The 25,234-nt window shown below is 37.3% G+C and overlaps 1 protein-coding gene across 7 annotated transcripts in view; it reads left to right on the plus strand.

Annotated features, from left to right (window-relative positions):
* The window catches only part of SIK3 (SIK family kinase 3), a 120,074-nt gene that overhangs the window by 39,355 nt on the left and 55,485 nt on the right, over nucleotides 1-25,234 (plus strand). For all 7 annotated transcript variants that reach the window (XM_021711292.1, XM_021711291.1, XM_008055899.2 and 4 more), the window contains exon 3: nucleotides 1,593-1,754. In XM_021711292.1, the coding sequence (XP_021566967.1) occupies nucleotides 1,593-1,754 (162 nt within the window). The remainder of the gene's footprint in view (nucleotides 1-1,592; nucleotides 1,755-25,234) is intronic.

Raw genomic sequence — 25,234 nt, forward strand, 5'->3', positions numbered from 1 at the left:
AAGTAGCTGAAACTACAGGTGTGCGCTACCACGCCCGGCTAATTTTTGATTTATTGTAGAGATGAGGTCTCGCCAAGTTGCCCAGGCGGGTCTCAAACCCGCGGGCTCAGGCAATCCACTCACCTCAACCTCCCAAAGCGCGGGATTATAGGCTGAGCCACCGAGCCTGGCGAGTTTGTCTTAATAATTTACATTAAGACATGTTATTTTTATGTTATTCAAGAATAGCAGTCTCTTTAAAGCTCTTTAATTAGACAAAGTATTAGAACATGTTACTATGGTATTTGCACTCCACAATTTTATATTCAGAATGCGGTTTGAATTGTTTCAAAATCTGCTATGTGGATAGGTTGTCATCCAGCTCCCATTCTTTATACCCTTCTCCCTTGCTGTTCTAGCCCCAAGTTCTAAGATTGGGCAGTTATTACTAGTAACCATGTTTGACCCTGAACTTCGTTTTTGTGATGACTGGTCCTGCAGATGAGTTCAGATGTTGCCAAAACAATTGGGCATTCTTACCAAAACTACTACTGTTAAACAAACAACAATTACATTTATCTATACTGTCTGATTTTACCCTTTCTTACTATCTCAGGATGCTTCTCAGGATGCTTTTGATGGCAAATATGTCCTTTCCCCAGCTAGACCAGTTGATTACAGAACAGTTCTGATGAAGATTATTAGAAATTTCAAACAGAGCATACTGTATCATAATTAAAATTTCTAGTCCCATCAGCTGCCACGACCTGTATGTGTTGTTGGTTTGACGAAGAACTGGGTCAAAGATATGTATGTCATTGATTCAGTGTAAACCTACTGCTAAATCATATATGTGATCATTACAAGATCACATGTCAATCTTTTGATTCACCTTAGATAGCAACATGGCCAATGAAATGAATTCATTCAAGTTGGTAGGAATTTTTTTTATTGATGTTATCTGTAAAAATTAACATAGTTGATAAAACTATTTGGAAAACCCAGCATATGCAGATACACAGATATAGGCACATTTCTATGCATTCCAGAGAACAGTGACCAAATAAGTGTTTTAATGTCAAATTGGAGAACTTTGAGAAAGCAGAAGAGATGTTTCTCTAAGTGGAGAACTATATAAAGTAATTTATCCCTCTTAGCAATGACTAATTTCTGTCTATTTTTTCCTAGAATGGTTGATTATTGAGACCCTGCTTTTTTACTTACCCTTTAACACAGGAAATATTTCTGATACTTATCTTCATGTGTGTGTTTGTAGTGTGTGTGTCATCTTTTGCAATAAGGCTATGAAAAGCAAGGCATTGAGTCTTATGATTCTTGGAAAATACTATTGTAACCCTCAGAACTTTTTTTTTCTTAGTGCGAGTGGATTCTTATGCATAACAGCATTTATACTTAAAATAGTTTGGATACTTATTACTAATGAATTATTACAGATATAAACCAAGACAGTAAGTGTGAGGTTCACCTTTTATTTGTTTCACTACTTTAACTCATTCATTTTATGGGGGTCCCTTTGCATCACTCTTTAAGTCTGCCTTTTGAAATTATACCGATGTCTACATGAGAATTGACTGTGTTCTTCTTCAACACAGACCACCTGGTGGCCCATGGTAGAATGGCAGAAAAAGAGGCCCGTCGGAAGTTCAAACAGATCGTCACAGCCGTCTATTTTTGTCACTGTCGGAACATTGTCCATCGTGATTTAAAAGCTGAAAATTTGCTTCTGGACGCCAATCTGAATATTAAAATAGCAGGTGAGGGGTGTGTGCTGAGGATGCGAAGTGGGATCAAAGGAGCTTTTCCTTCAAGGTTCTTAAAGCAAGAAACTCTCTGTTTCTATCTATTCAGACAGTTTTGTGAATGTAAGGAAAATTTAGGATTTTAAAAAGTAGCCTGGAAATTGATGAACTTTCAAACTACACTTATTTTTTATGTAGTATATTAGCTGGAACTAGGCTGGGGAGAAAGAAGAGGGTGATATTTAAAATTATATTATTTTGGTTGACAGGTTCTTTTTAAATAATAAGGAATAAAATATAGAATAAAGTGAAAAGGAAAACTGCTAACATTGCCTGCCCTCTCATCTTTAGTTGAGTAGGTTGCTTGATGTCATTGCTGACACAGAGCTTAAAGGCCATAGTTTATGATAATTTGAAGAATAGATCTTGTAGTGGTTTATAGGCAGTCCAGCTTCTTGTCTCCTCAAATTTCACTGGTCTGCTCATCTGACAGTGCTTGAAAAGCACTTTTCACTGCCTTAATCTGCTCATGCTTCAGTTTTAGTAAATTATCAGCATTTTGCCTAATGAATATACAAGCTCACCACCTATTGATAGAAGGAAGTGACTACAGTCTATGTAGAAACTATAAATGTGATAATGAGCCATTTTTGTTTTTGACAGTTTCGAATATTGCATTGTGTTTCTCCTGTCTCATAGATAAAAGGGAGGGCATCTCATATGGAAAATTAAATATAGCTAGAATATAATTGCCTGAAAAGCCAAGGTATAAAGCAGTTCTAAAGATTGCCTTCCTCTGTAAGTTAGATGGGAGTTGAGAGTTCAGACTGATATATTATATAGTTCAAAGTACCTAAGTGTACCTTGCCGGATGGTGACTCTTCCAACAGTTCCTTTTGTGTAAATAAGCCCATTCACTTTTACATCTTGGACGCCATTTAGCTTTTTATTTATCTCAGTTAGACTGATGACTGCACTCTTGTTTAGAACTTTCACATCATTTCTAAGTTCTTTTGAGTCCTGCACTGGCTCATTACATAGTAGTTGGGAATTAAAGGCTTTCTTTATCTTACATAAAATCATGTTTTTCCTTTGCTCTCATATCTTTTTTTTTCCTCCAAAGCTGTGTAGGTGCCGGTCTTAGAGGTGGGTGGTGTGGAAAGATCTGGAGATTTTAAACCTTTTTTTTTTTTTTGTGCAATTATTTGTTGTAGCTTCAGTGAAATTAATAGTAATAACACCTATTAAACTCCACAATCCTTAAAAGTGTAATAAAATATTGTATAATTGCTTGTTATTGCCATAACAAAGTACTGCAAACTCTTAGAGGTTGGAAACACAGCTTTGTTAGTTTACAGCTCTGGAGGTCAAATGTCTGAAATGAGTGTCACAGGGCTAAAATGAAGATGTCGGCAGGGCTGGTTCCTTTTGGAGGATCTGAAGGGAAAATCTGTTTCCTTGCCTTTTTCAGCTCCTGGAGGCACCTGCATTCCTGGGCTTGGGCCCTTCCTCACATAATTCTAGCCTCTTGCTGCCTTGTCACATCTCCTACTCCTAATAATGATCCTTTTGCTGAGGACCCTTGTGATTACATTGGGCTATCACAGATATCCTCCCCCACTGGAGATCCTTAATTTAATCATGTTTGCAAAGGTCCCTTTTACCATGTAAGGCAACACATTCACAAGTATGGGGAGTTAGAACATAGATGTATTTGGGGAACCATTACTCATCCTACCACAGATGTCATTGTGGAGATCTTTGCATTATTGATTTAGGTAGTGAGTTAAAAGAAGGCCCTCTTTGTATTCTGCAGTATTATTCTACCTCCACTAACCTAAAGTTAACATTTTGTTAATGTTTCCTTGGTTCTTGATTTTGAATTTAGAATCATTTTGATTTAGCTAAGGAAAATTTCTACTTCCTTTCGTTTTTGCACTGGGAAACTTCGAGTAAAAATTGAGGTTTCTAACCATTGAAATTGGAATATCTGCTGAAATATTTGGGTAAAGAGATTTCTAAATGCTTTTCTTCCTTAATAGTTAAAACAAATCCAAGTAGTCACAGTAAGAGTCTCTACGTGCTGGTTTGTAATTACAGACTCCTGGGGGTGCTGGCAGCCAGCTTTGGGCTCTATCTGTGTTAACACAAATACTTTGGCAAGGTATTTAAGTTGATTAGCCCAAAGTCTGCATTTTTATTATTTGTTTTAAAAGCAAAACAAGGAATAAATGAGCACCTCCAGTTTGTGCCCCTTTACAATATTTAGCATTATCTTTGTTCATGCATTCTTTCTCTGACATACCATCATTACTCAGTTTCTCAGTTGTTGCCCAAACTTCTTTCTTGCACATAAATTTGTTAGAATTGTCTTTCTTACCTGCCAAATCTTCTTTGAACTTAATGGACCAGTGGGAGAAATACTTCTAGTTGAAGCTGACTAGAACATGACTAATTATGGAGAGGTAGGTTAGATGGTTTTGACAGGATAAGGTCAGATAGATAATGAAATCAACTTTGATTCTAAAAGCTAAAAGTAACTTTCAGATCCCTGATCTTTTCAACGACTTTTTTTTGATAATGTATTAAAGTATTTGTGGAAGAAACACATGAAAAAGAAAAAGATATTGTTTTGTTTTACGTAAGATATCGTTAGTCTTAAGCAACTCATCTTTAAAATAATCAAATATGTTACAGTAGTAGCACAGTAACCTGGAACTGATAATATTGGGATTAGGAAGTATAAGAAATTCATGTTTTTCTTATACCAATGTTTACCTAAGTGTTTTTGATTAAAATCATCATGTATCTTGTTCAGTATAGAGGATGAATAATAAGTTATTCTATGGATGTTTGTGTTTACATTAACTTATTTTTACTTTCTATATTAGTGTGGTAATTTATGTTTGATACTTCCTACTATAAAAATCTAACTATTACAAATGCCCACGCTGGTGCTAGCCTTCTTAAGGAGAGTGTGTGTTCCCTGGGCATGAATGGTAAGCTTCAGCTATTGGTATTTTAAGATTCAGCTGGGCATGGTAGTATGCACCTACAGTCCCAAATACTCAAGAGAGTGAGGCAGGAGAGTCCCTTGAGCCCAGGAGTTTGAGTTCAACATGGGCAACGTAGCAAGACTCAACTCAAAGAAAAAAAAAAGCTTCAACCATCATCCCATAGTTTATGGGGTTTTTGTACTTAAATTTTTGTTTATTAATTTTTGTTCTAGTTTTCGTTCTAGAGAGTGAAGTCCAGTTGAATAACTTTTTTGTGTGTGGTTTTAGAATTTAAACATTCCTCCTCCTCCTCCTTTTTTTAGAGTGGGGAGGGAGGCAGGGTCTCACTCAGTTGCCCAGGCTGGAGTACAGTGGCACGATCTCAGCTCACCGCAGTCTTGACCTCCTGGGCTCAAGCGAGCCTTTCGCCTCAGTTTGTTAAGTAGCCAGGACTATAAGCATGTACCACCATGCCTGGCTAATTTTTGTATTTTTTTGTAGAGATGAGGTCTCATTATGTTGCCCAGGAAGGCGATTCTCCTGCCTTAGCTTCCCAAAGTACTGGGATTACAATCATAAGCTACCAAGCCCGGCTAAACCTGTCTTTTATAGAATTTTTAAAAATAGTAACAGAATTGATCAGTATTGATAATTTTTTAGGATAAATAACTTTTATTTCTGAAAGACAAAGTTACCAGGTCCAGAACTAAGAATTTGAAGTAGTAATCTGGAATCATCTGTTAATAAAACTTCTCGCTCAGGTGGCACAGAAGAGAAGAAAGAAGTGTGAGATGTGACTCCAGCCCTCAAGAATTTACAATCTGTTTGGGCAGCAGATATTTAGACCTTTGAAAAACTAAATAACACCAGCATTATATGGGGAAGGGACAGGAAGACAACAGAAGGCCAATTAAAGGCTGTGAAATGGTGACATCTTCCAGGAGGGTGGTGGTGGTAGAGGAAAGGTAGAAAAGGGCAACAGATACAAGTGAGAAAGTGAGGAAGGTTCCTAGCACCAGGTAACAAATCAGGTATCTGGGCCAGGAAGTGGGAACTTAGAGAATGTTTAGAAATAAAGAAATCAAATTTGCTTATTAAGCTATCAAAGAAAAGTGGTGTTGTCTTATTTTTAATGGTTGATACACTGCTGTTTGAAAGTGATTTTAGTGTCCTTATCTCCAGTGATTAAGTAGAGAGAGTTCTATATTTAAAAAAAGATTGCCTAAAAAGTAACTGAAATCATGTATCTGGCTTACTCCTGAAGTAAAGTTCTTTCAAATACTCAGACATTATGAGAATGTTTTTAAAATTGTGGAAACATTTTTTTTTAACCTAAGGAAGTTGGAAACTTTTCTTTTTAAATGTTGACTCCCAGAATGGTCTCCATGAGATAGTTTCCACTCCCATGTTATTGTTTTAGTTGGCAATCAGTAGACAGTGAAGATCTGAAGTGGAACTACAGAAAAACCAATATTTTTGAAAGAATTTTCAGAGTGCATAGATTTAAGGTACTGTGGAAATTTTTGACCTTAATGCATGGGAGCAAGACTATTTTTTTAAAGTGAGAAATTAAAACATTTTATAACTCAGTTGACCTTTCGCCCTCATTGTGAATATACTGCAATACCATCATCTTAGAAAAAAAAGGTTGGAAACCTTGGATTTCTGAGAACCCTTCCAAAGTGTGGTGACTGAGAATGCCTCTGGTCACAGGAAGTTAGTTTTGCAATATTAATTACATCAACCCAAATTCTATTTTATGATCCTAATACTCTTTATTTAGCTTGATTCACTGCAGCTTCCAGGTTGACATATAGTAAATTGAGACCCTAATAGGCTATTATGACTGTCTTGAATTCATGTCACAATAGAGTTTAGAGATTTTAATGGCTCAACCTGTGTTCTCACCCTGAAATGGCATATGCCAATCAACTAGAAACTGTTATAACCTTGATATATGTTGGGAAAATAAAGTTTGAAAAAGTATCTCTTCTAGATCCTTTTTCTAAGACTAGACATTTACAAATGAAAAATACATGTGCCTTATTCAAAGGGCATTCCAGGTATACAGTTAATTTGTATGAAAAAATTTTAAAGTTAAAATTCAAATGAGCAGACTTTTGTAATCATAGTTCTAGGTTATAAGTGAGGTTTTACTGGTCTTGAAAAGTAATTGCATCCTGCTAGGATCAAGAGCAAATTCTGTTTACAAGGCTTCACTCACAATAGCTATGTCACCAATGCAGAAGCATTACTTCTCAGATTTTCCCACTGTGGTTTCCCTAACAGCAGAGGGGAATGAACTCATACAGGGTGGGGTGAGTGGGGATGGATTGCATAGTCTGAAATGGCTCATCTTAAACATATTTTTAATCACGTGCTTAAATCTTAAGATGTATGCACATTTTGCGTTCTACTCAATATCATATCTATATTTGTTTAATATTAAAATTATTAACTTAGTTTAACAGAGAAAGAAAGTTGATGTTCCAGGAACATGCCATCTGTGTAGCCTACAGTTTTGCATAACTCTTGGCACACTGGAGTATTACACCTGACGATATGTAAACATACACCAGTATGAGAAGCTGAGAATAAAGAAATTCATCCCCAACCATAGGTTCCGCTTTCCTTTTACACAAACTTCTAATCTATGCACATTGCCTTCTCTGTTACTTTTCCTCAACCTTAAGGATTGTCAATGCTGGTATCTATCAATTGCAAGTTGCTTATTTTGGGGATAATTAGAAAAAGAAGGAACTAGAGATTGAGACTAGAAAAAGAAAGGACAGAAAAGAAACAGAAGCTTTTGCATTGAGGCCTTGGGCAAAAGAACAGAAACTGTGGGAAAGGAAGCCTGAGACTGAGAGCTTGTCTGCTCTCTCTAATGGAGTGAAGTAAGTTGAACTGAGTGTAAGACTGTTGAATGGCATGTACTTTTGACCTGCCAAAGCATCTCAAAATTTCAAATTGCTTTTTGTCTCTGGGACCATGTTCGGCATATCATTTAATAAAATGTGGATTGATACATATGTGAAGTGATAAATGTTAATGTGCATGGCTTAATTATTCCACAATGAATACATGTGTCACAGCATCACATTGTGCCCTGTGAATATACAGTTATTATCTGTCCACTGAAAATATAAATAAATAAAATATTGATAAATGATTATTAAAAGCCAAAGCTGCATCTTAATTTATATAATATCTAGAACAAAGAAAAATAAACTTGTCAGCATCTTATTGAAACTGCAGAAAATGACAATTTTGAAAAATCTCTAGCAAGCCAAGGATGGTTGAAGGAAATCAGATGCACATTTACCTATAGTTTCTGATTTAAGATTTAAAAAAAAAAAAATCAGGGTCTCACTCTGTCTCCCAGGCTAGAGTGCTGTGGCACAATCATGGTCCACTGCAGCCTTGAACTCCTGGGCTCAAGAGATCTTGCTACCTCTTCTTCCTCCTGAATAGCTGGGACCGTAGGTGCACACCACCATGCCTGTCTAGTTTTTTTTATTTTTTGTAGAGATGAGGTCTTGCTATGTTGTCTAGGTTGATCTCGAACTTCTGGGCTCAAGCAGTCCTCCCGCCTCAGTCTCCCAAAGTGCTGCGATTACAGGCTTGAACTACCATACCTGACCCTGATTTAAGATATTTTGATAGAATAAGGATACTCTGTCCATTTAGAATGTTGTTTTACTTTTATTAGTGGATGTAGAAACTATAAGAACTTTTATAAGTCTGCCCGAAACTGTGTTTCCCCAACTCTATTTTTCCTATAGGATCTTAAGCTCCTCAATTGCAGGCTGATGTTGTGGAGGGGCTCACAGATCACCCAGAGTGCTTCCTCCCTCGAACTCTGAGGACGTCTTTACTGTGTTGTGTAAATTCTGATATACGCATGCGCAGTGGCTCCAGCCTGTACTATAGTCCCCACTACTCAGGAGGCTCAAGCGGGAAGATCACTTGAACACAGGAGTTCTAGGCTGCAGTGAGCTATGATTGTGCCACTGCATCCCAGCCTGGGTAACAAAGTGAGACCCTGTCTCTTAAAAAATAAAAAATTAAATTAAAACAAAAAATGTGATAGAGACTTTAAATTCAAGGGATGTCAAAAAGCAAGTAAGACTGATTGTTTAGGCAAGCCTTGCTACATGGCAGAATATTAATAAGAGTCCCCATTAGTCCAGAATCTGGCTCTGACTTTTAGAAGTACTGAATACACCTGTATCAGTTCTCTTAAAATCATAAGAGAGTGAGTATAATATTTATATTTGTTTTCTTAGTGTCAAACTGAGAAAAACTCAATTTGCTAGTGGTAGGCATGGGTATTTCATCTAGTCTTTAAAAAACATTCTGATTTGTGTGATCTTTGGCTCTTCTTTGCTGAGGTTGTACACAGACCACCCTTAATTTGGCACCTTTTATGCACAGGAGCTTTTCCCAGCTGGTGATTTCTCAATCCTCAGAGATTCTCAGTGTTCCAGGAGATTCGTGTCGTAAAAAGTGATCATGACTTCTCTTGCCTTTTCTACTTTTTTGAAGTTAATAAATGAAATAATTATTTAAGTCTTCCACCCCTTAAATGGAATAGTTTGAAAGCCTCTGAGTATAGATCATGAGCGTCTACCTGCTAGCAGGAAGCTAATGAGCACGCTATGACTCAGTCATTCCATTTATTACTCAGCTGAAGTAGTTGGGTACCATAATAGCTTTGACCAGGGCACAGTTTTTCACTGTATTAAATTGACAACTGTCATGGATCATTGGAAGCATAAGGAACACAAATGTATAAATTCAAGTTGATGAGGATAAAAATTCTACTTCTACAACGTCTCAATACAGATTTGGGCAAATTTACGAATGGTCTTCATTTGGTCACGGATCTTATATAACACATCAGAATGTGTTCTATGGCCTCAAAACCCCAAATTTAGAAATTGTGCATTACATACATATACACCTAATATATATACACTGTATACATATATTTAATACACATGTTCATATCTATATTTATCTTTCTATATCTATATGTATTATATCCAGTTTGATTTATTGGGAATAAGGACTATCTATGTTCATAGTGTACTATTTGCAAGGAAGTGCTTATAATAATGACCTAAAAGTTGCTAATCCATTTCATCATTTAAAAGCAAAACATGAAAATAATTTAAATAAATAAGTCTGGTTTTTAGGTTCAAATATGTAAGCATTCCAAATACCATGCCATGAAAAGTTTTCAACTATTTTGGGTATTATAATCTCAAATATGGCTTCCAAACTGAACATGATATATCAATTTTAAGTGAATACTTTTTCTTATATGATTTAAGTAAATTAAATAGTGTGTGTCCCTTGTAAAATGGGAAAATATGAATTTGTCTTATAATTCATGGTGAACCTTTAAATCAATTTTTTCTATTTAAATATATTTATTTAGATATTTATGTCTATTTATACATATTCATCTATTTAGCATATATCCTATCGATATGCTTTTTGGATTGTGTACTTTTTTATTTGAGAGAAGGCTGAAGTACAGATACTTGTTTAACTGTGTGTGTATGAATTATTCTTTTGAATAAATACTTAGAAGTAAAATTACTGGGTCTAGGAACACAATTGCACATTTTAACTAAAATCACGACTTACCCACCAAACAGCAGTTTAATGCACACCTATCATGTCTGAATGCCTAGTTTCCAGTGTGTCAACACTTGATACTATTCACTTTTAAAATTTGCTCATCTGATGGCCAATCATCCATAATGTTTACATGTAAACCAATTTTTAAATAATGTACTACTGTAAAATAAAATATCTTTTACTTAAAGCCGCTGCTTCTCTATCATAAGTCATACAAAAATGACAAAATTATTTTAAAACTTTTTTTTCCACAGAGGTTTTCTTTTTTGAGTTGAAGTCTCACTCTGTTGCCCAGGCTGTATTCCAGTGGTGCCATCACAGTTCACTGCAGCTTCAAACTCCTGGGCTCAAGCAATCCTCTCACCTCATCTTCTGGAGTAGCTGGAATTATAGGCTTGCACCACTATGTCCAGCTAATATTTTATGTTTTATTTTGTAGAGACAAAGTTTCTCTATGTTGCCTAGGCTGATCTCAAACTCCTGTGCTCAAGCAGTTCTCCTGCCTCAGCCTCCCAAAATGCTGGGATTATAGGCGTGAGCCACCATGCTTGATCTTTTCCTGGAAGGTTTTTAAGATAATACATTCTTTTTTTAATGTTAAATTTTATCTTATTATGAGATGTGGGGTACAAGTAAGGATTAACTACATAAGTAGGCTACGTGCAAGTGAACTTTGGGCCTCCAACTGACCCTCACTTCCCCTGGTTTCAGACCAGGTACCTTTTGTGTTGCCCATCCCCTCTTTCCTGGCAGTGCCCTGTCCCTTGTGCAATGTGATTAATGTTCAGGTCCCACTTATGAGCGAGAACATGAGTTATTCAGTTCTTTGTTTCTGTGATAGTCTCCAGCTCCATTCGATGTGCTGCAAAGTTCATGATTTTGTTCTTCTTTATGGCTGCATAATATCCCATCGTGTATATGTACCACATTTTCTTTATCCAGTTCACTTTCAGTGGGCAGTAGGGTTGGTTCCTTGTTTTTACTATTGTGAATAGTGTGGCGATAAACATGTGTGTACAGGTGTCTTTTTTTTAACTTTTAATTTTTTTGTTTTAAAGATGTGGGGTACAACTCAGGGTTAGGTATACAAATGTTCATTATGCAGGTACCCTTGATGAGGTGTGCCCCCTTCCTCAGACAGACTCCCACTGCTGCCAATCCTGCTTCTCCGTCCCCCTCCCAATGGTTTCCCGCTACTGCCAATCTTTTTCTTACAGTATTATGATAATTGTTCAAGGTTCGCTTATGAGTGAGAATGTGTGATACTCAGTTCTTTGTTTCTGTGAAAGATCACTCAGTATTATAGACTCTAAGTCCATCAGGTTGCTGTGAAGTTCATCATTTTGTTCTTCTTTATGGCTGTGTAATAATTCCATCATGTATATGTAAGGTGTCTTTTTTGTAGAATGATTTATGTTTCCCAGAATTCATTCCCAGGAGAGGGATTGCTGGATAGTATGGAAGGTCAATTTTTAGTTCTTTTGGGAATCGCCACACTGCTTTCCATAGAGTTGAACTAGTTTACACTCCCACCAGCAGTACAGAAGTGTTCCCTTTTCTCTGCACCCTTTGAAGGGAGTTTGCAAGTCAAAACATTGGAAAATACAGAGTAATTATTCTGATTTCTCTACATTTTAATCCAAGGATAACCTTGGTTTTCTTGATCCCATTGAGAGATTCTCTGAACTCTTGATAGGATCTTCTTCAGGAGAGCTCCTTTTCTCTATTATGTACCAGTTGTACCTGGAAACCTTTAAAAACCCCATGTAATGATTATGGTATAGTTAGATGTGTGCTTGTTTTATGTATATCTCCCCCACTGGACTGATCTCCATGAAGCAGGGAAGGTGTCTGCCTGTCTTGTTCACCTTATTCTGAGAACACATTTGTGGGCTATCAGAAAAATTGGGGGAGGAGAGTACTTTATTTTTTACAAGCATAATTATACATTACCATTCAAGTAGATTACTTTTTGGATGTCTTCTCCCATTTGAATTTTTTTTGTTACCTTTGACCTAAGATAGTATTTTGTTACCTGCTCTTAATTTCTAGGTAACACCTTAGAACTTCTTAAGTGACAGTCATATCTTCTTTTCTCCAAAAGTAAGCTGTTTATCAGACCTTATATCTTAATTTTTAACTTGGAAAATATTGCTATTTTACCTATATACCGTATTTCCTTTGGTATCATTAGTTTTTGTTGAGAGTTTAAGGGAACTTTGGGTCATTGTGGTCTATAAAAGGCACACTAAAATTTTGTATGAGCCGGGCTCGGTGGCTCAGCCTGTAAACCCGCGCCTTTGGGAGGCTGAGGTGAGTGGATTACCTGAGCCCGCGGGTTCGAGACCCGCCTGAGCAGCAAGACTTCATCTCTACAACAAATCAAAAAAATCAGCCAGGCATGGTAGCGCATGCCTGTAATTCTGGCTACTTGGAAGCTGAGGCGGAAGGATTACTGGAGCCCAGCAGGTTGAGGCTGCGGTGGCCGGGAGCGGCCACTGCACTTCAGTCTGGGTGACAGAGTGAGACTCCAGCTCAAAAAAAAAAAAAATTTTGTATGACATGTTCTCACCTATCATGATTAGGTACTTACCTGATTGAACTTTTTTTGTACTAACTCATATGATTTAAAAATAATGACTATAATAGTACTCACTAACATTTTTAAGAATCAATGAATACTGTTTGCAAGCATTATAGAAACAATCTCATTTTTTGCTTTATATATCTACTCAATACTAAATTTGATGAAAAGATCCTTTGTTGAGAAGGGTTTTTTGTTTCTTGGGTTTGTATGGGAAGGGTTGCATAGTGCTATATGTAACAGAGTAGAGGAGATTGGTTTATTACCTCATTTAAAAATAGTTGAGGTCAGGAATCCTACCTGCTAAAGTGTTTTGGAGGAAAAAAACACGTGTCATTTGCTGGCAATACCGGTCTAATACTGGTCCAACTCTCCCCCCAAACAAGCTGATTATTTGATTTTTTTTTTTCCCTGAAGGGATTTTCTCTTGTGTATATATGCTCAAGCTGTGAGTCAGGAGTTTTTGGCATTACTTCTCTATTAGCTCCTAGTGAGGAAGTTCAGCCAGGGGTTGGAATGATTGCTAAATGCTGAGTACTTCCCAAGATCTGTTTTTAAGAGTGAGCTAATACTGTGACTCTTGGGAACTTTCAAACATCCTTCATCACTCTATAGTTCTGAGATCCACAGAGTTGACTTTTGTTTTCTTCAATTTCAAATAAAGCCTTTGGGTCACATGATTTCTAGGACAGTAGTATTGTATAGGAAATGCAGATTTAGTTCCATGTTTGTGTCAATTTCTATTTTAACAGCCTACATAACAGTCTAAATTTTAGTTATATAATGTTCTTACACTGATGTTGATCTTTGGTTCTTTGAGTCATTTCTAGCAAGAACACCTAGCAACTCATCCTCCTGTTCCCCTTCAAGTCCATTGAGAAACTAATCAAGGTCAAATTATTTCTGTTCATCTTTGTTTCTAGTTGCAATTACAATATTGAGATTGTGAGTCCTCAGAAGTTTTCAGCTTTGAAAACATGAATGATCTTATCACAATGATTTCTGGTCAGGTTGCTTATGTAGAATAAGTAACTATTTTCCCACTTCACTTTTTCCCAATTCTCCCACTTCCGAGTTGTTTACTTACGAAGGGGAACCCAAAAAAACCTGGAATCATCTTTTGGAGGCAGACCCTTATAATACATTTGGAATTTGTTCCTCTGGATCAAACGGTCAACCAAAGTTTTCATCTGAAGTTTTGAGAAGGTTGCATCATGATTTGCAGAAAAAACCTCCCGAGTTGTGGCAAACAGGTGACTGGTTCCTCCACCATGACAACACACCTGTCCACACCATACTGAGTGTTGAGCAGTTTTTGACCAAAAATATCATGACCACTGTTCCCCTCCCTCCCTATTCAACCAATCTCTCTCTGAGCGACTTTTTTTGTTTGTTTGTTTCCGTGGACAAAAAAAGTCCTTAAAGGGGAACGTTTTGCTGATGGGGAAGAGGTGAAACAAAAAGCAACAGAAGCACTAAAAGGCATCAAAATTGAGGAGTTCAAAAACTGTTTTGAGCAGTGGAAGAAGCGTCTTGATAGTGTATTGTTTCAAATGGAGAGTACTTTGAAGGTGGCTGAAGTTTAAACATGTAAGGATAAATACACAGTTTTTAATAAATAAGTTCCAGTTTTGAGTGGTCTCTTCTCATTATAGCAAGGAAGTGAAGCACAAGTTATCCTTGGAAGGAAGGACCGGCTGTCCTTCAAAGCTGTACTGTATTGTCTTAACAGACACCGAGAACGTTGAAACTGGCTGAAGGTTGTGCCTAAACTTTTTACACCTGCTTTGGATTGTTATTTGGTCAGCCAAAAAAGAAGTCAAGGGTATTGCTCTGAAGTGGTGGACCAAATAAGAAAACTTCCTGCTGCAGTTTATATTAGTGCTACCCGTTCCTCCCTCTTTCCCCTTACCACATATACATATCCAGCTGATGATATTTGGGGGGATATCAATATCACTACCTTATACAACCCTAGGCTCCTGATCTGCCTAGAACAAAGAGTTCCAAGTCTCAAAATTGATAGTAAGCTCTGGTATTTAAACCATCCCAGAAGGCAGACATATGGTTCAAGTTAAAGTCTCTCTGTATTAAGAGAAAGGGATTTAAGTTACCATTTCAGCCTGCAGACAAATGCTAACCAACCAGGGTGTCGGGGGGTTGGAAAAGAGATTAACAGATTATATTAAGAGCCACTTCTGAGTGGAGAAATGAATGACCGTGGACCACATAAAGAGAACACTCCACTCTACCCATGTGGCTTCTGTTGTGTGGGTGGGAGGGCTCATCTTAACCCATTTTTTCTGTTGATTTTCCCTTTTCTTCTCAACTTTTTAGAATATATATCATTTTAATGCTGAGTCTAGGTCAGAAATCTTTCTCATTGCCAATAAATGAACAATAAAGGATATAAGGTAGTTTTTATCGACTTCATTACCTGAGAATTACCTAAAACTAACTGCTCAGTGTTTTAGTTCTTTTTGTTCAAGATAAAATTGGATTCTTTTTGTTCTTTATATTTAAAATTTTTTAAAGGTAATTATTGAATAATATAAGCATATTTAGGAAATTTAAACAACAAAATATTTTTAAATATTCAAATTGTAATCCTACTTCTAAAACTATCGTTATCATTTTTTTTTTTTTTTGAGTTGGAGTCTCACCCTGTTGCCCAGATTGGAGTGCAGTGGCCGCTTCAGATTGGAGTGCAGTGGCCACCGCAGCCTTGACCTGCTGGACTCCGGCAATCCTTCCGCCTCAGCCTTCCAAGTAGCCGGAATTACAGGCATGCGCTACCACACCCAGCTGATTTTTTGATTTATTGTAGAGATGAGGTCTCGCTGCCCAGGCGGGTCTCGAACCCGCGGACTCAGGCAATCCACTCACCTCAGCCTCCCAAAGGTGCGGGATTACAGACTGAGCCACCAAGCCTGGCATATCGTTATCATTTTTAATGCATTTCCTTTTATCTTTTTTCCTATGTATATTTTCCATAATTATAATTGGAATATATATTCAATTTTATGTGCTGCCTTTGTCTTTTATATCAAATATATTTCTCATTTTCCTCCCTGTCATCATTTTTAGTGACTACATATCAAGTTAGATGTACCATAACTTACTTAACCTACCCCATGTTATTTTAAGATTACAGTAATTCTTTTTTCCCTTTTGAGTCGGGGTCACTCTTTTGCCCAGGATGGAGTGCAGTGGCACAACCACAGCTCACTGTAGCGTTGACTTTCTGGGCTCAGATGATCCTCCTGCCTCAGCCTCCTGAGTATTTGGGACTACAGGCATGTGTCACCATACCTGACTAATTTTTTGATTTTTTTTTTTTGGTAGAGATGAGATTTGATATATTGCTCAGGCTGGTCTTGAACTTCTAGGCTAAAATAATCCATCCACTTAGGCCTCCCAAAGTGCTGGGATTATAGGCATGAGCCTCCACACCTGCCATTTTTTTTCTCTTCTTTGAGTCAAGTTCTCACTCTGCTGCCCAGACTTGAGTGCATTGGCATGATCACTGTTCACTGCAGCTTCCAACTGTGGGGTTCAAGCAATACTCGTGTCAGCCTCCCAAGTAGCTAGAACTACAGGCGCCTTCTGCCATGCCTGTCTAATATTTTGATTTTGATTTTTTGTAGAGACGATATCTCGATATATTGCCCAGGCTAGAGGTTGCAGTAATTCTTGATAGGGCTTTGGTGTTAGCATTTTTCTTCCCCTTTCTTTGGCATTTAATAATGCATTTCAGAACTATAATCTCTTCTTGTTTGTGGGGTTTTGTTTTTGTTTTTTTGTGCTTGCTTTTTACTTATGTTGAAATTGCCACTCCCTGTTTGGTTCCTTTATATTTTACCAGTGTTTCACCTCCCAGTGCTCTTCACCCTGAGCCATTTGCATTAAACTTCAGTCATTTATTTTATTTGTGTCCTCAAGAATTCAACCATTTAGAATGATCCCAGACATTTTCCCTTTTTCTTTCCCACACTGACTTGAGCTGGGGCAGTATCGCACTCCAGTATTCCATAGGAGGATATTAGCTCTGGAATGCTATAAATCCATGGTTTTAGAGAAATGGTTACCCATGGGATTTGGATAAAAATAATAATCAGAAAAATAAATTCTTAAAAACATTAGAGGAGATTGAGACTATCTGAAAAAGTTACCACAATTGTGTCAACTTTCAGTTATTTAGTTGTTGTTTTTAATGCTTTCTAGCCATTCATGGTTTTCTGGCCATTCATGGTGTTTGATGTGATAGTTTGTCAAGCACATTTTTCCTTAAATTGGGCATATTGGAGGAAAAGAAGGAAAATAAAAATCTTTTAAAAGTATTTTTTGTTAACTGTTTGAAACGTCAGTGACATTACAGACAAAAATGGATTTTTAAATTAACCGTATGTAATGTATACTATGTCTCTTACTAATATGGGTTATTGAGACACAGTTATTTTGTTAGTATAACAGTAATTCTAATATTTTTAATGATGTGAATAGCTTTTTTTTACCTACTTGCCATTTTAGCATTACAATGATTATACCTCTCATTAAAATATTATTCCTTTAAAATTGCATTTAACTGTAAATTTTATCATGCATATAAAATCTTTCTAGCTTGCATAGTTTTTCTTCATATAAGATTACTGCTGTCTTCAATGAAAACTTTAATGAGATCCCTGTTTTAGCAAGTAGTTCCCAATTTCTACACTCTGAGTTCTCATACATTCATTTTTTACTTCAAACTCTCTCTTTTCTTCCTTTTCTCCCTCCTCTCTGTGCTTAGTTGATCAGTGACTCATTTGTAAGTTATTTATTGAGTGCCTTCTCTTCCACCAGGCACTTTCTAGGCCCTAGGAAATCAGTGGTGAGAAAATTCCCTGACCTTAAGAGCCCCAATAATTGTGAAGTTTAGAAATGAAATGACTCCAAATGGCAAGAAAGAGAAGTGAGGGAGAAAAAGGCATATCCTTTTCATCTTTTTTCCTTCATTTATTATGAAATGTTCAGAAACTGTTTCTTAAACACATATGTACACTGTAGTGAATCATGAAAACAAACACTTGTATAAATACCTCTTAGGTGAAAAACAGATAATTGCCAGCCCAGCTCTACCCCATCACAATTTCATCCCCCTCAAGGGAAAAAGTGTCTTGACATTTGTGCTAATCACTTGTGTGCTTTACTTTATAGATTGTTTTAAGTAGCTTTACTATTGATGTAATCAGTTATTCAGTTTTAATAATCAGATGTATCAGTTATTCAGCTGGGTGTGATGGCTCATGTCTGTAATCTCAGGTGTGAGGCCCAGATATGAGGATTGCTTGAGGCCAAATGTTTGAGACCAGCCTGGGCAACATAGCGAGACTCCATCACTACAAAAAATTTAAAAAGTAGCTGGGTCTGGTGGTGTGCACTGATAGTTCCAGCTATTTGGGAGACTGAGGTGGGAGAATCACTTGTGTCCAGGAGTTCAAGGCTGTAGTAAGCTATGATTGTGCCACTATGCTCCAGTCTGGGCAACAGCATGAGACCCTGTCTCTAAAAATAAAAATAAAGTGTTTTTCAATGAATAGACATTTTAGTATAATTCTAACATAAAAACCATAGTAAGATACCACTTAACAGCCACTAGGATGAATGTAATAACATTAATTAAAAAGACAATAAATGTTAGCAAAGATGTAGAGAAATTGGATCCTTGTTCATTACTTGTGGGGATGTAAAATGATATAACCACTTGGAGAACAGGTTGGGCAGTTGCTCAAAAAGTGATACATAGAGTTATTATCATATAACCCAGCAGTTTCATTCCTAGGTATAGTCAAGAGAAACTAAAATATACGATGACACAAAACCTACATGAATGTTCATAGCAGCATTTCATAATAAAAGAAAAGTGGAAAAAACCCGAATGTTCATCAACTGATGAATGGATCAATAAAAATGTGACATATTTATATAATGGAGTGTTATTCAAAAAAGATCAAAGTACTGGTATATGATACAACATAGATAAACTTTGAAAACATTATGCTGAATGAAAGAAGTCAGACACAAAAGATCATATATTGTGTGATTCCATTTATGTGAAATGTCCTGAATTGATAAGTTGATAGAGGCAGAAAGTAGAATTCCCGGGGCTGGAGCATTAGTGAGAGAGTTGGAGGGCAGTGGGGAGCGACTGCAGATTGGCAAAGGGCTCCTTTGTGGGGTGATGAAAATTTTCTAAAGTTGTGCTGATGGTTACACAGCTCCTAATATACCACAAATATGTAAGCGGTACACTTTAAATGGGTGAATTTTATGGAATGTAAAATATATTTCTTGTATTTCTTATCCTTATCTCAATAAGGCTGTTGGAAAAAACCCAATATAAATAAAAGCAGTTCATGAATGGAGCAGTGATGAGAGTATGTCATGAACCAGAAGTTACCATTAATTCATAATCAAATTCTTTGTATCTGTAGTCTAATAAGAATTTTAAATTTGGAGGAAAAAAGAAGAAAAGGAAAGAAAGAAAAGCAATGGCTCATAGGACAAAGTCAGAGGTCCTCATCCTATCATCTAAAGCTGTATTTTATTTGATTTTGCTACTGTGCAGTCTTTATTTCTTGCCACGTGCCCCCACAGATCCTTTATCATACCCAGAATGGTCTCTTTATTGTCCCTTGACCGTAGCAAGTTAATTCTGAGTGTTCCGCCCTTGCCTACGTTCTTTACCACCCATCATTCAGAATACCCTTCCTACCTTCCCCCTCTTTCTCTTCAGATCCTTGACCATTCAGCCAAATTCTTTCTTTTTTAGTCTTTTCCTAGAATTGTATCTTTTATGCCTTTGGTTTGCTCTTAAGAACTGAGACATCAGTATACCCATTGGAAGGGTTCCATAAATACATATTAAATAAATGAGTGAAGGAAATATTTAGAGACGTATAAAAGAGATGTTAAGAATAAGAAGCCTTCTACACTGCTGGTGGGAATGCAAACTAGTGCAACCTCTTTGGAAGACAGTGTGGCGATTTCTGAAAGAACTAGAAATTGACCTTCCACATGACCGAGCAATTCCCCTATTGGGAATATACCCGGAGGAACTCAAATCATTCTACAAAAAAGATGCCTGCACATGTATGTTTGTTGCAGCTCTATTCACAATAGCAAAAACATGGAACCAACCATGTTGCCCATCAAAGCTGGACTGGATAAAGAAAATGTGGTACATATACACAATGGAATATTATGCAGCCACAAAGAAGGACAAATATATGGACTTCTCAGCAACTTGGATGGATTTGGAGTTGATCATATCACAGAAACAGAACAGAGTACCATAGGTTCTCACTCATAAGCGGACCTTGAACAATTATAATACTATAAGAAAGTGTTTGGCAGTAATGGGAAACTGTCAGGGTGTGGGGGTGGTATTGGCAGTTGAGGGAAACTGCTAGGGGAGGGAGGGGCATACCTCCTAAACAAGGGTATCTGCATAATCAATGTTTGTATACCTAACCCTGAATTGTACCCCACATCTTTATAATTTTAAAAAATGAATAAATAAAAATAAAATAAAAAAGAAAGCAATCCCGGAATATTATGCAGCCATAAAGAAAGACAAAATTATGAACTTCACAGCAACCTGGATGGACTTGGAGTCTATAATACTGAGTGATGTACAGAAACAAAGAACTGAGTATCACATATTCTCACTCATAAGCAGACCTTGAATAATTATTGCAATACTATAAGAAAAAGGATTTGCAGTAGCAGGAAACTGCCAGGGGAGGTGGGAGGGGGATTGGCAGTAGTGGGAATCTGCCGGGAGAGGGGGCGCATCTCATCAACAAGGGTACCTGCATAATGAACTTTTGTATACCTAACCCTGAATTGTACCCCCTCATCTTTGAAATAAAAACATTAAAAGAGAAAAAATAAAATAATTAAAAAAAAATTTTTTTAAAAAGAATAATAAGCTTTAGTAAATAATGAAAGACATTATGAGCACGAGCAGCTCCAAAACCAAAATAAGATGAGCAGGTCTAGGAAGTGATTTTCCAAGTTCAAGTCGCAGGTCATACTCAAGCTCTAAAGCTTTTCTTTACTTGCTTTTGTGGTATTTTTTGACCCAAGCCAGGAGAATTCTTCCTCATTCATTTTGATCCATTGCTTGAATTTTGGTTATGAGAATTTTCTCTTGCAAGTTGGGTGATCTTTCAGTTTTTTTTTTTTCAGTTGTCTGTACATGTAGATAACTAAAAACAGCAAAAATCTTAGTAATTCTTTTCCATGTCTGTCTGTTCCCCACCCACCCCATCCCACCTCCACTTCCCACCGCACATCCCAGCATTCTCCTAGTGCTTCCCTAAACTACCAATAGAACCCAAAATAGACTCGTTTGAGTTTTAACTGCTTTTATTTTTTCCCTTCCAGTCCTTTAAAAATGTGTAGCAAAATGCCCCTAAAGGCAAGCAGCTCAGAGAATAAAGAGGAGGTGTTCTCCCCACCCCAATTGTTCAGTCCCTGAAGCAGTGATTAGATGAAACTGAACTTTCAAAATGAATTCTAGATTTAGTATATGTCAGTCATTTGAGGTTTTTCCCACATGGATAATTTAAATTTTCAGAAATAAGTTACATTATACCTGAAGGAACAGTTAACTAGCCATATTTTAGCTTATAAGATGCATAGCGGTAGCGAAGTTAATGTAAAATACTTGTAAAGAGTCACTGGTAGGGAAAGTTAGACGGCAGTATGCTTTCAGTGAAACTGTCAATTTGTAATAATATGTATTTTGAAAAGGAAGAGTCGATTAGATCCTGTTAGGTTTGTACATTAAAGAAAGAATTGGAATAACCCAGGTTCATTAACTGGAAGAACCTGTAATGGAAAAAAATGTCTTGCGGGCAGGGAATAACAAATTTTATGTGAATGTGTAACACCTCAGAGTCGGGAGTAAGAACAATGCTTGGAATGATTATAGAAGACCTCTTGACAGGTTTCCAAGACTAAAGGTTTTGACTTGGTATGTAGTAGGAAATGAGAGTAAGCAGTAGTATTTTGTTGTTGTTGAGTCTTGTTGAAATCTTGCACTTGGTCATTGGGTCTAACTGTTGAAGCTAGCTGATTGGTTGTAACATGCTGTGGAAGCAGGTGCTTCCCTAGATGTGGCCCTCTCTGGTTATCAGGCCCTAATCATATTCATTTTCCCATACTTGTTTCTCATACAAGCACCTAATAGGAGTCTAAGCCTGCAGCCATTACTGAAGCTGGTTCCCTTTGATATTGTTTTCTTTGTAATGATTTCCTGTTTGGTAGATATAACAAACAAGCTCATGCTATTAAGTCTGTGCCTTCCCCTCTGTGGCAGAGTAAAAGGATGGAAAGGTTACTAATTGTAGATAGAGTGTTCATGATTCAAAAGGAGAAATCTATATATTTTAAGCTACTTATAGGAAAATTTAAAATCAACTGGTTTAAATTCATTGCTTAGCCTGTTGCATGCTGTATCCAAAACACAAACAAAAAAGCTCCATGAGTCTTCTAGATTTTGCTATCCAGTCATACCAGTGTCAGAATCCATCAAGTATAACAGAATCATTTGCATTTCTCCTCTGCACTGTGGAAAAGAGGAAGGCTAATCATGGAAAAGGACCTGGTGAAGGTCTTTGCAAACCAGTAACAACAACGACGAAATTAAGGGCCTTCTTTCTACATCATTCCAAAGGACATCTATTTTGCCAAGTCTCATTTGTTAGGGTTTTTAGCCGCCTCGCCCTTTCCCCATAAGAATTATCTTTACAGTTGTGTGTGCAGACTTTAATTTGTAAATTAAAGTTATCATATTTCAAAACTTGTAGGTGAGTTGGAAGAGCTTTAAATGCAGTTTTCGGGCAACCCTCTTTCTGGTCTTCTCCCACTTGGGAGCTGTTCTGTCTTAATAAATTCCTGCTTTCTCACCAAAAAATAAAAAAATTAAAAATAGATAAATGAAGTTTTGTTCATAGTCAACATTTGTTAAGTGCCCTCTTTACTTAAACACTGTTAGGTATGTGAAAGAGTTCAAGAAGAATAAGGTGTTCTTAAGGCATTGAAGGGTGGTGTAGATGTGTACCAGAAAGGGAGTGTGTGCTTTTCAGGCGCTAGAAAAATAGGTTTTACATATATGCATACACACACACACACACACGCAAATAATAAAGGGAAGATATAAAGGGAGTTCAGAGAAGGTAGAGGACACTTCTTACAGGGGATCCAGGAAGATTTTGCAGAGGAAGTATTATTTATTTCTGTTAATGAATAAGAGTATTTGTTTTCTCACAGAAGAAGCTATAGTGATTCTATTTGTAGTCCTGAACACCAAGCTCCTTATGATCATTAAGTTAATTTTAGAATTTTGGGAGGGACAGCCAGAGGTAGAGGCTCTCATAACTGGCCAGCTGCCATTGTCAGTTGGAGAAAGCTCCCAAGCCAGGGGGTGACTAGAGGACTGGCCCAGTGGTTTTATTACTGTCTAATTTCATGACCCTTGCTTGAGTCGCTAGTATGTTTTAAAAACACTATGTGGAGGCTAGGATAAATAAAAATATATCCCCTCCATTTACTAATAAGTAGAAAGTATAACTCATAATACAGCTAAGTGTGATAGAGAACAGAGTGGAAATGGGATGCAGGGGTATAAACAAAGGGCTATGGAAAGCATAGAGAAGGAAGCCATTGATATGGCATTTTCTGGTGGAAATCAGTTAAGGCTTCATACAGGAAGTAATATTTGACTGGGCCTTGAAAATGAGTGATATTTTAAAGGTGGAAAAGAAAGGAAACAGTCTGGCACAGAGAGGAAATAGCATAAGAAAGACATTTAAACACAGGATATGAATAGTCTAGTAATGTTATCCAGGAATAAATTGGAAAGGTAGGGTGGGGCTGGGTTGTAAAGGACCTTAAATGACAATGCTAATAGATTGACCGTTCTGTAAATAGAAGGAAGTCAGCAAATGTTTTTGAGCAAGAAGGTAACAGGATGTGATTTGTGTCACAGACACTGTGCTATGAAGGGATGGCTTAGAAGGAAATGAAGTAGACATACGTAGTCAGCAATAGCATCAATCTAGGTCAGCAATGATAAGAGTCTGAACTGTGATGGCAGGAAGGACATAGAAAGGAGGAACTGGATTCAGGACCCACGGAGTAGAAGCAGTAAGAGTATGAAACTTGTGGGAAATGAGAGAGAGAAAGGAATCAAAGATTACTCCAGTGTTCCTAGTAACAGGGTTAGTAATGTAGTTCATGAAGATGGGAATGTCACTAGAGGGCAGATTTGACATTGGAAAATGGTGGACTTGAGGTGTTTCTTCCCAAGCAAGTATTGGGGGTTTATGCCAGGAACTTAAGAATGGTGCCAAGGCCAGATATATACATTTGAGGAATTATCCCCAAACAGACGATAGTGGTAGTGGTGGAGCCAAAAGAGTTAGCTTTGAAAAAATATAGAGCAAGGAGAGGGGGGCAAAGTCAGCAGATACCTACTGGAAAACAATTCTGTAGAAGATAGAAGGAAAGTAAGTAGCAAAAGGAAGAGTCCACGAGAGAGTAAAACTAGGAAAGAGAGGAAAGGTTTCAGAGAGTTAGAGGAGTGCTTAGCATTTTCAGAAACTGTGATTGCAAGGAGTGTGGCATGTCCTAGCCGGTCATATGGGCTATTCATAAATGGAAGCATTTATATGCTAGTGACTATGCTTGGCCTGCTGCCTAGCTCATTTTCTTTCTTTTTTACAATAGAAATTTATGATCTCACAGTTCCTGAGGTCAGTAGCCCAACATAAAGATGCGGGCGCAGTTGGGTCGTTCTGAAAAATCTAAGTAAGAAACTGCCCCATGCTCTTCCCTGGCTTCTGGTGGTTGCCAGCAAGCCTTGGTGCTCTTTGACTTGTAGATCATTCCTCCAGTCTCTGCCTCCATCCTCACATTGCCTTCTTTGCTGTGTTTCTCTGCATCTTGCTGCTTCCTAGAGGGACAACAGTCCGTGGATGTCGGGTTCACTGTAAACCTGGGATAATTTCATCTCAAGATTCTTACCTAATTATGTATGCATAGACCCTATTTCCAAATAAGATCTCATTCTGAGATTCAGCATAGACGTGAAATTTGTGTGCGTGGGTGAGTGCATTCAATCAACTGCAGATGGGTAGGTTAATGCTCATGTTTACCAGTTTATTATAAAGGGTATTGCAAAGGGTACAGATGCGGAGATGTGTAGGGCGAAG

Source organism: Carlito syrichta, unplaced genomic scaffold (genome assembly GCF_000164805.1).
Source record: "Carlito syrichta isolate Samal-C Ts95f unplaced genomic scaffold, Tarsius_syrichta-2.0.1 Scaffold302022, whole genome shotgun sequence".
NCBI classification, from domain to species: Eukaryota; Metazoa; Chordata; class Mammalia; order Primates; family Tarsiidae; genus Carlito; species Carlito syrichta.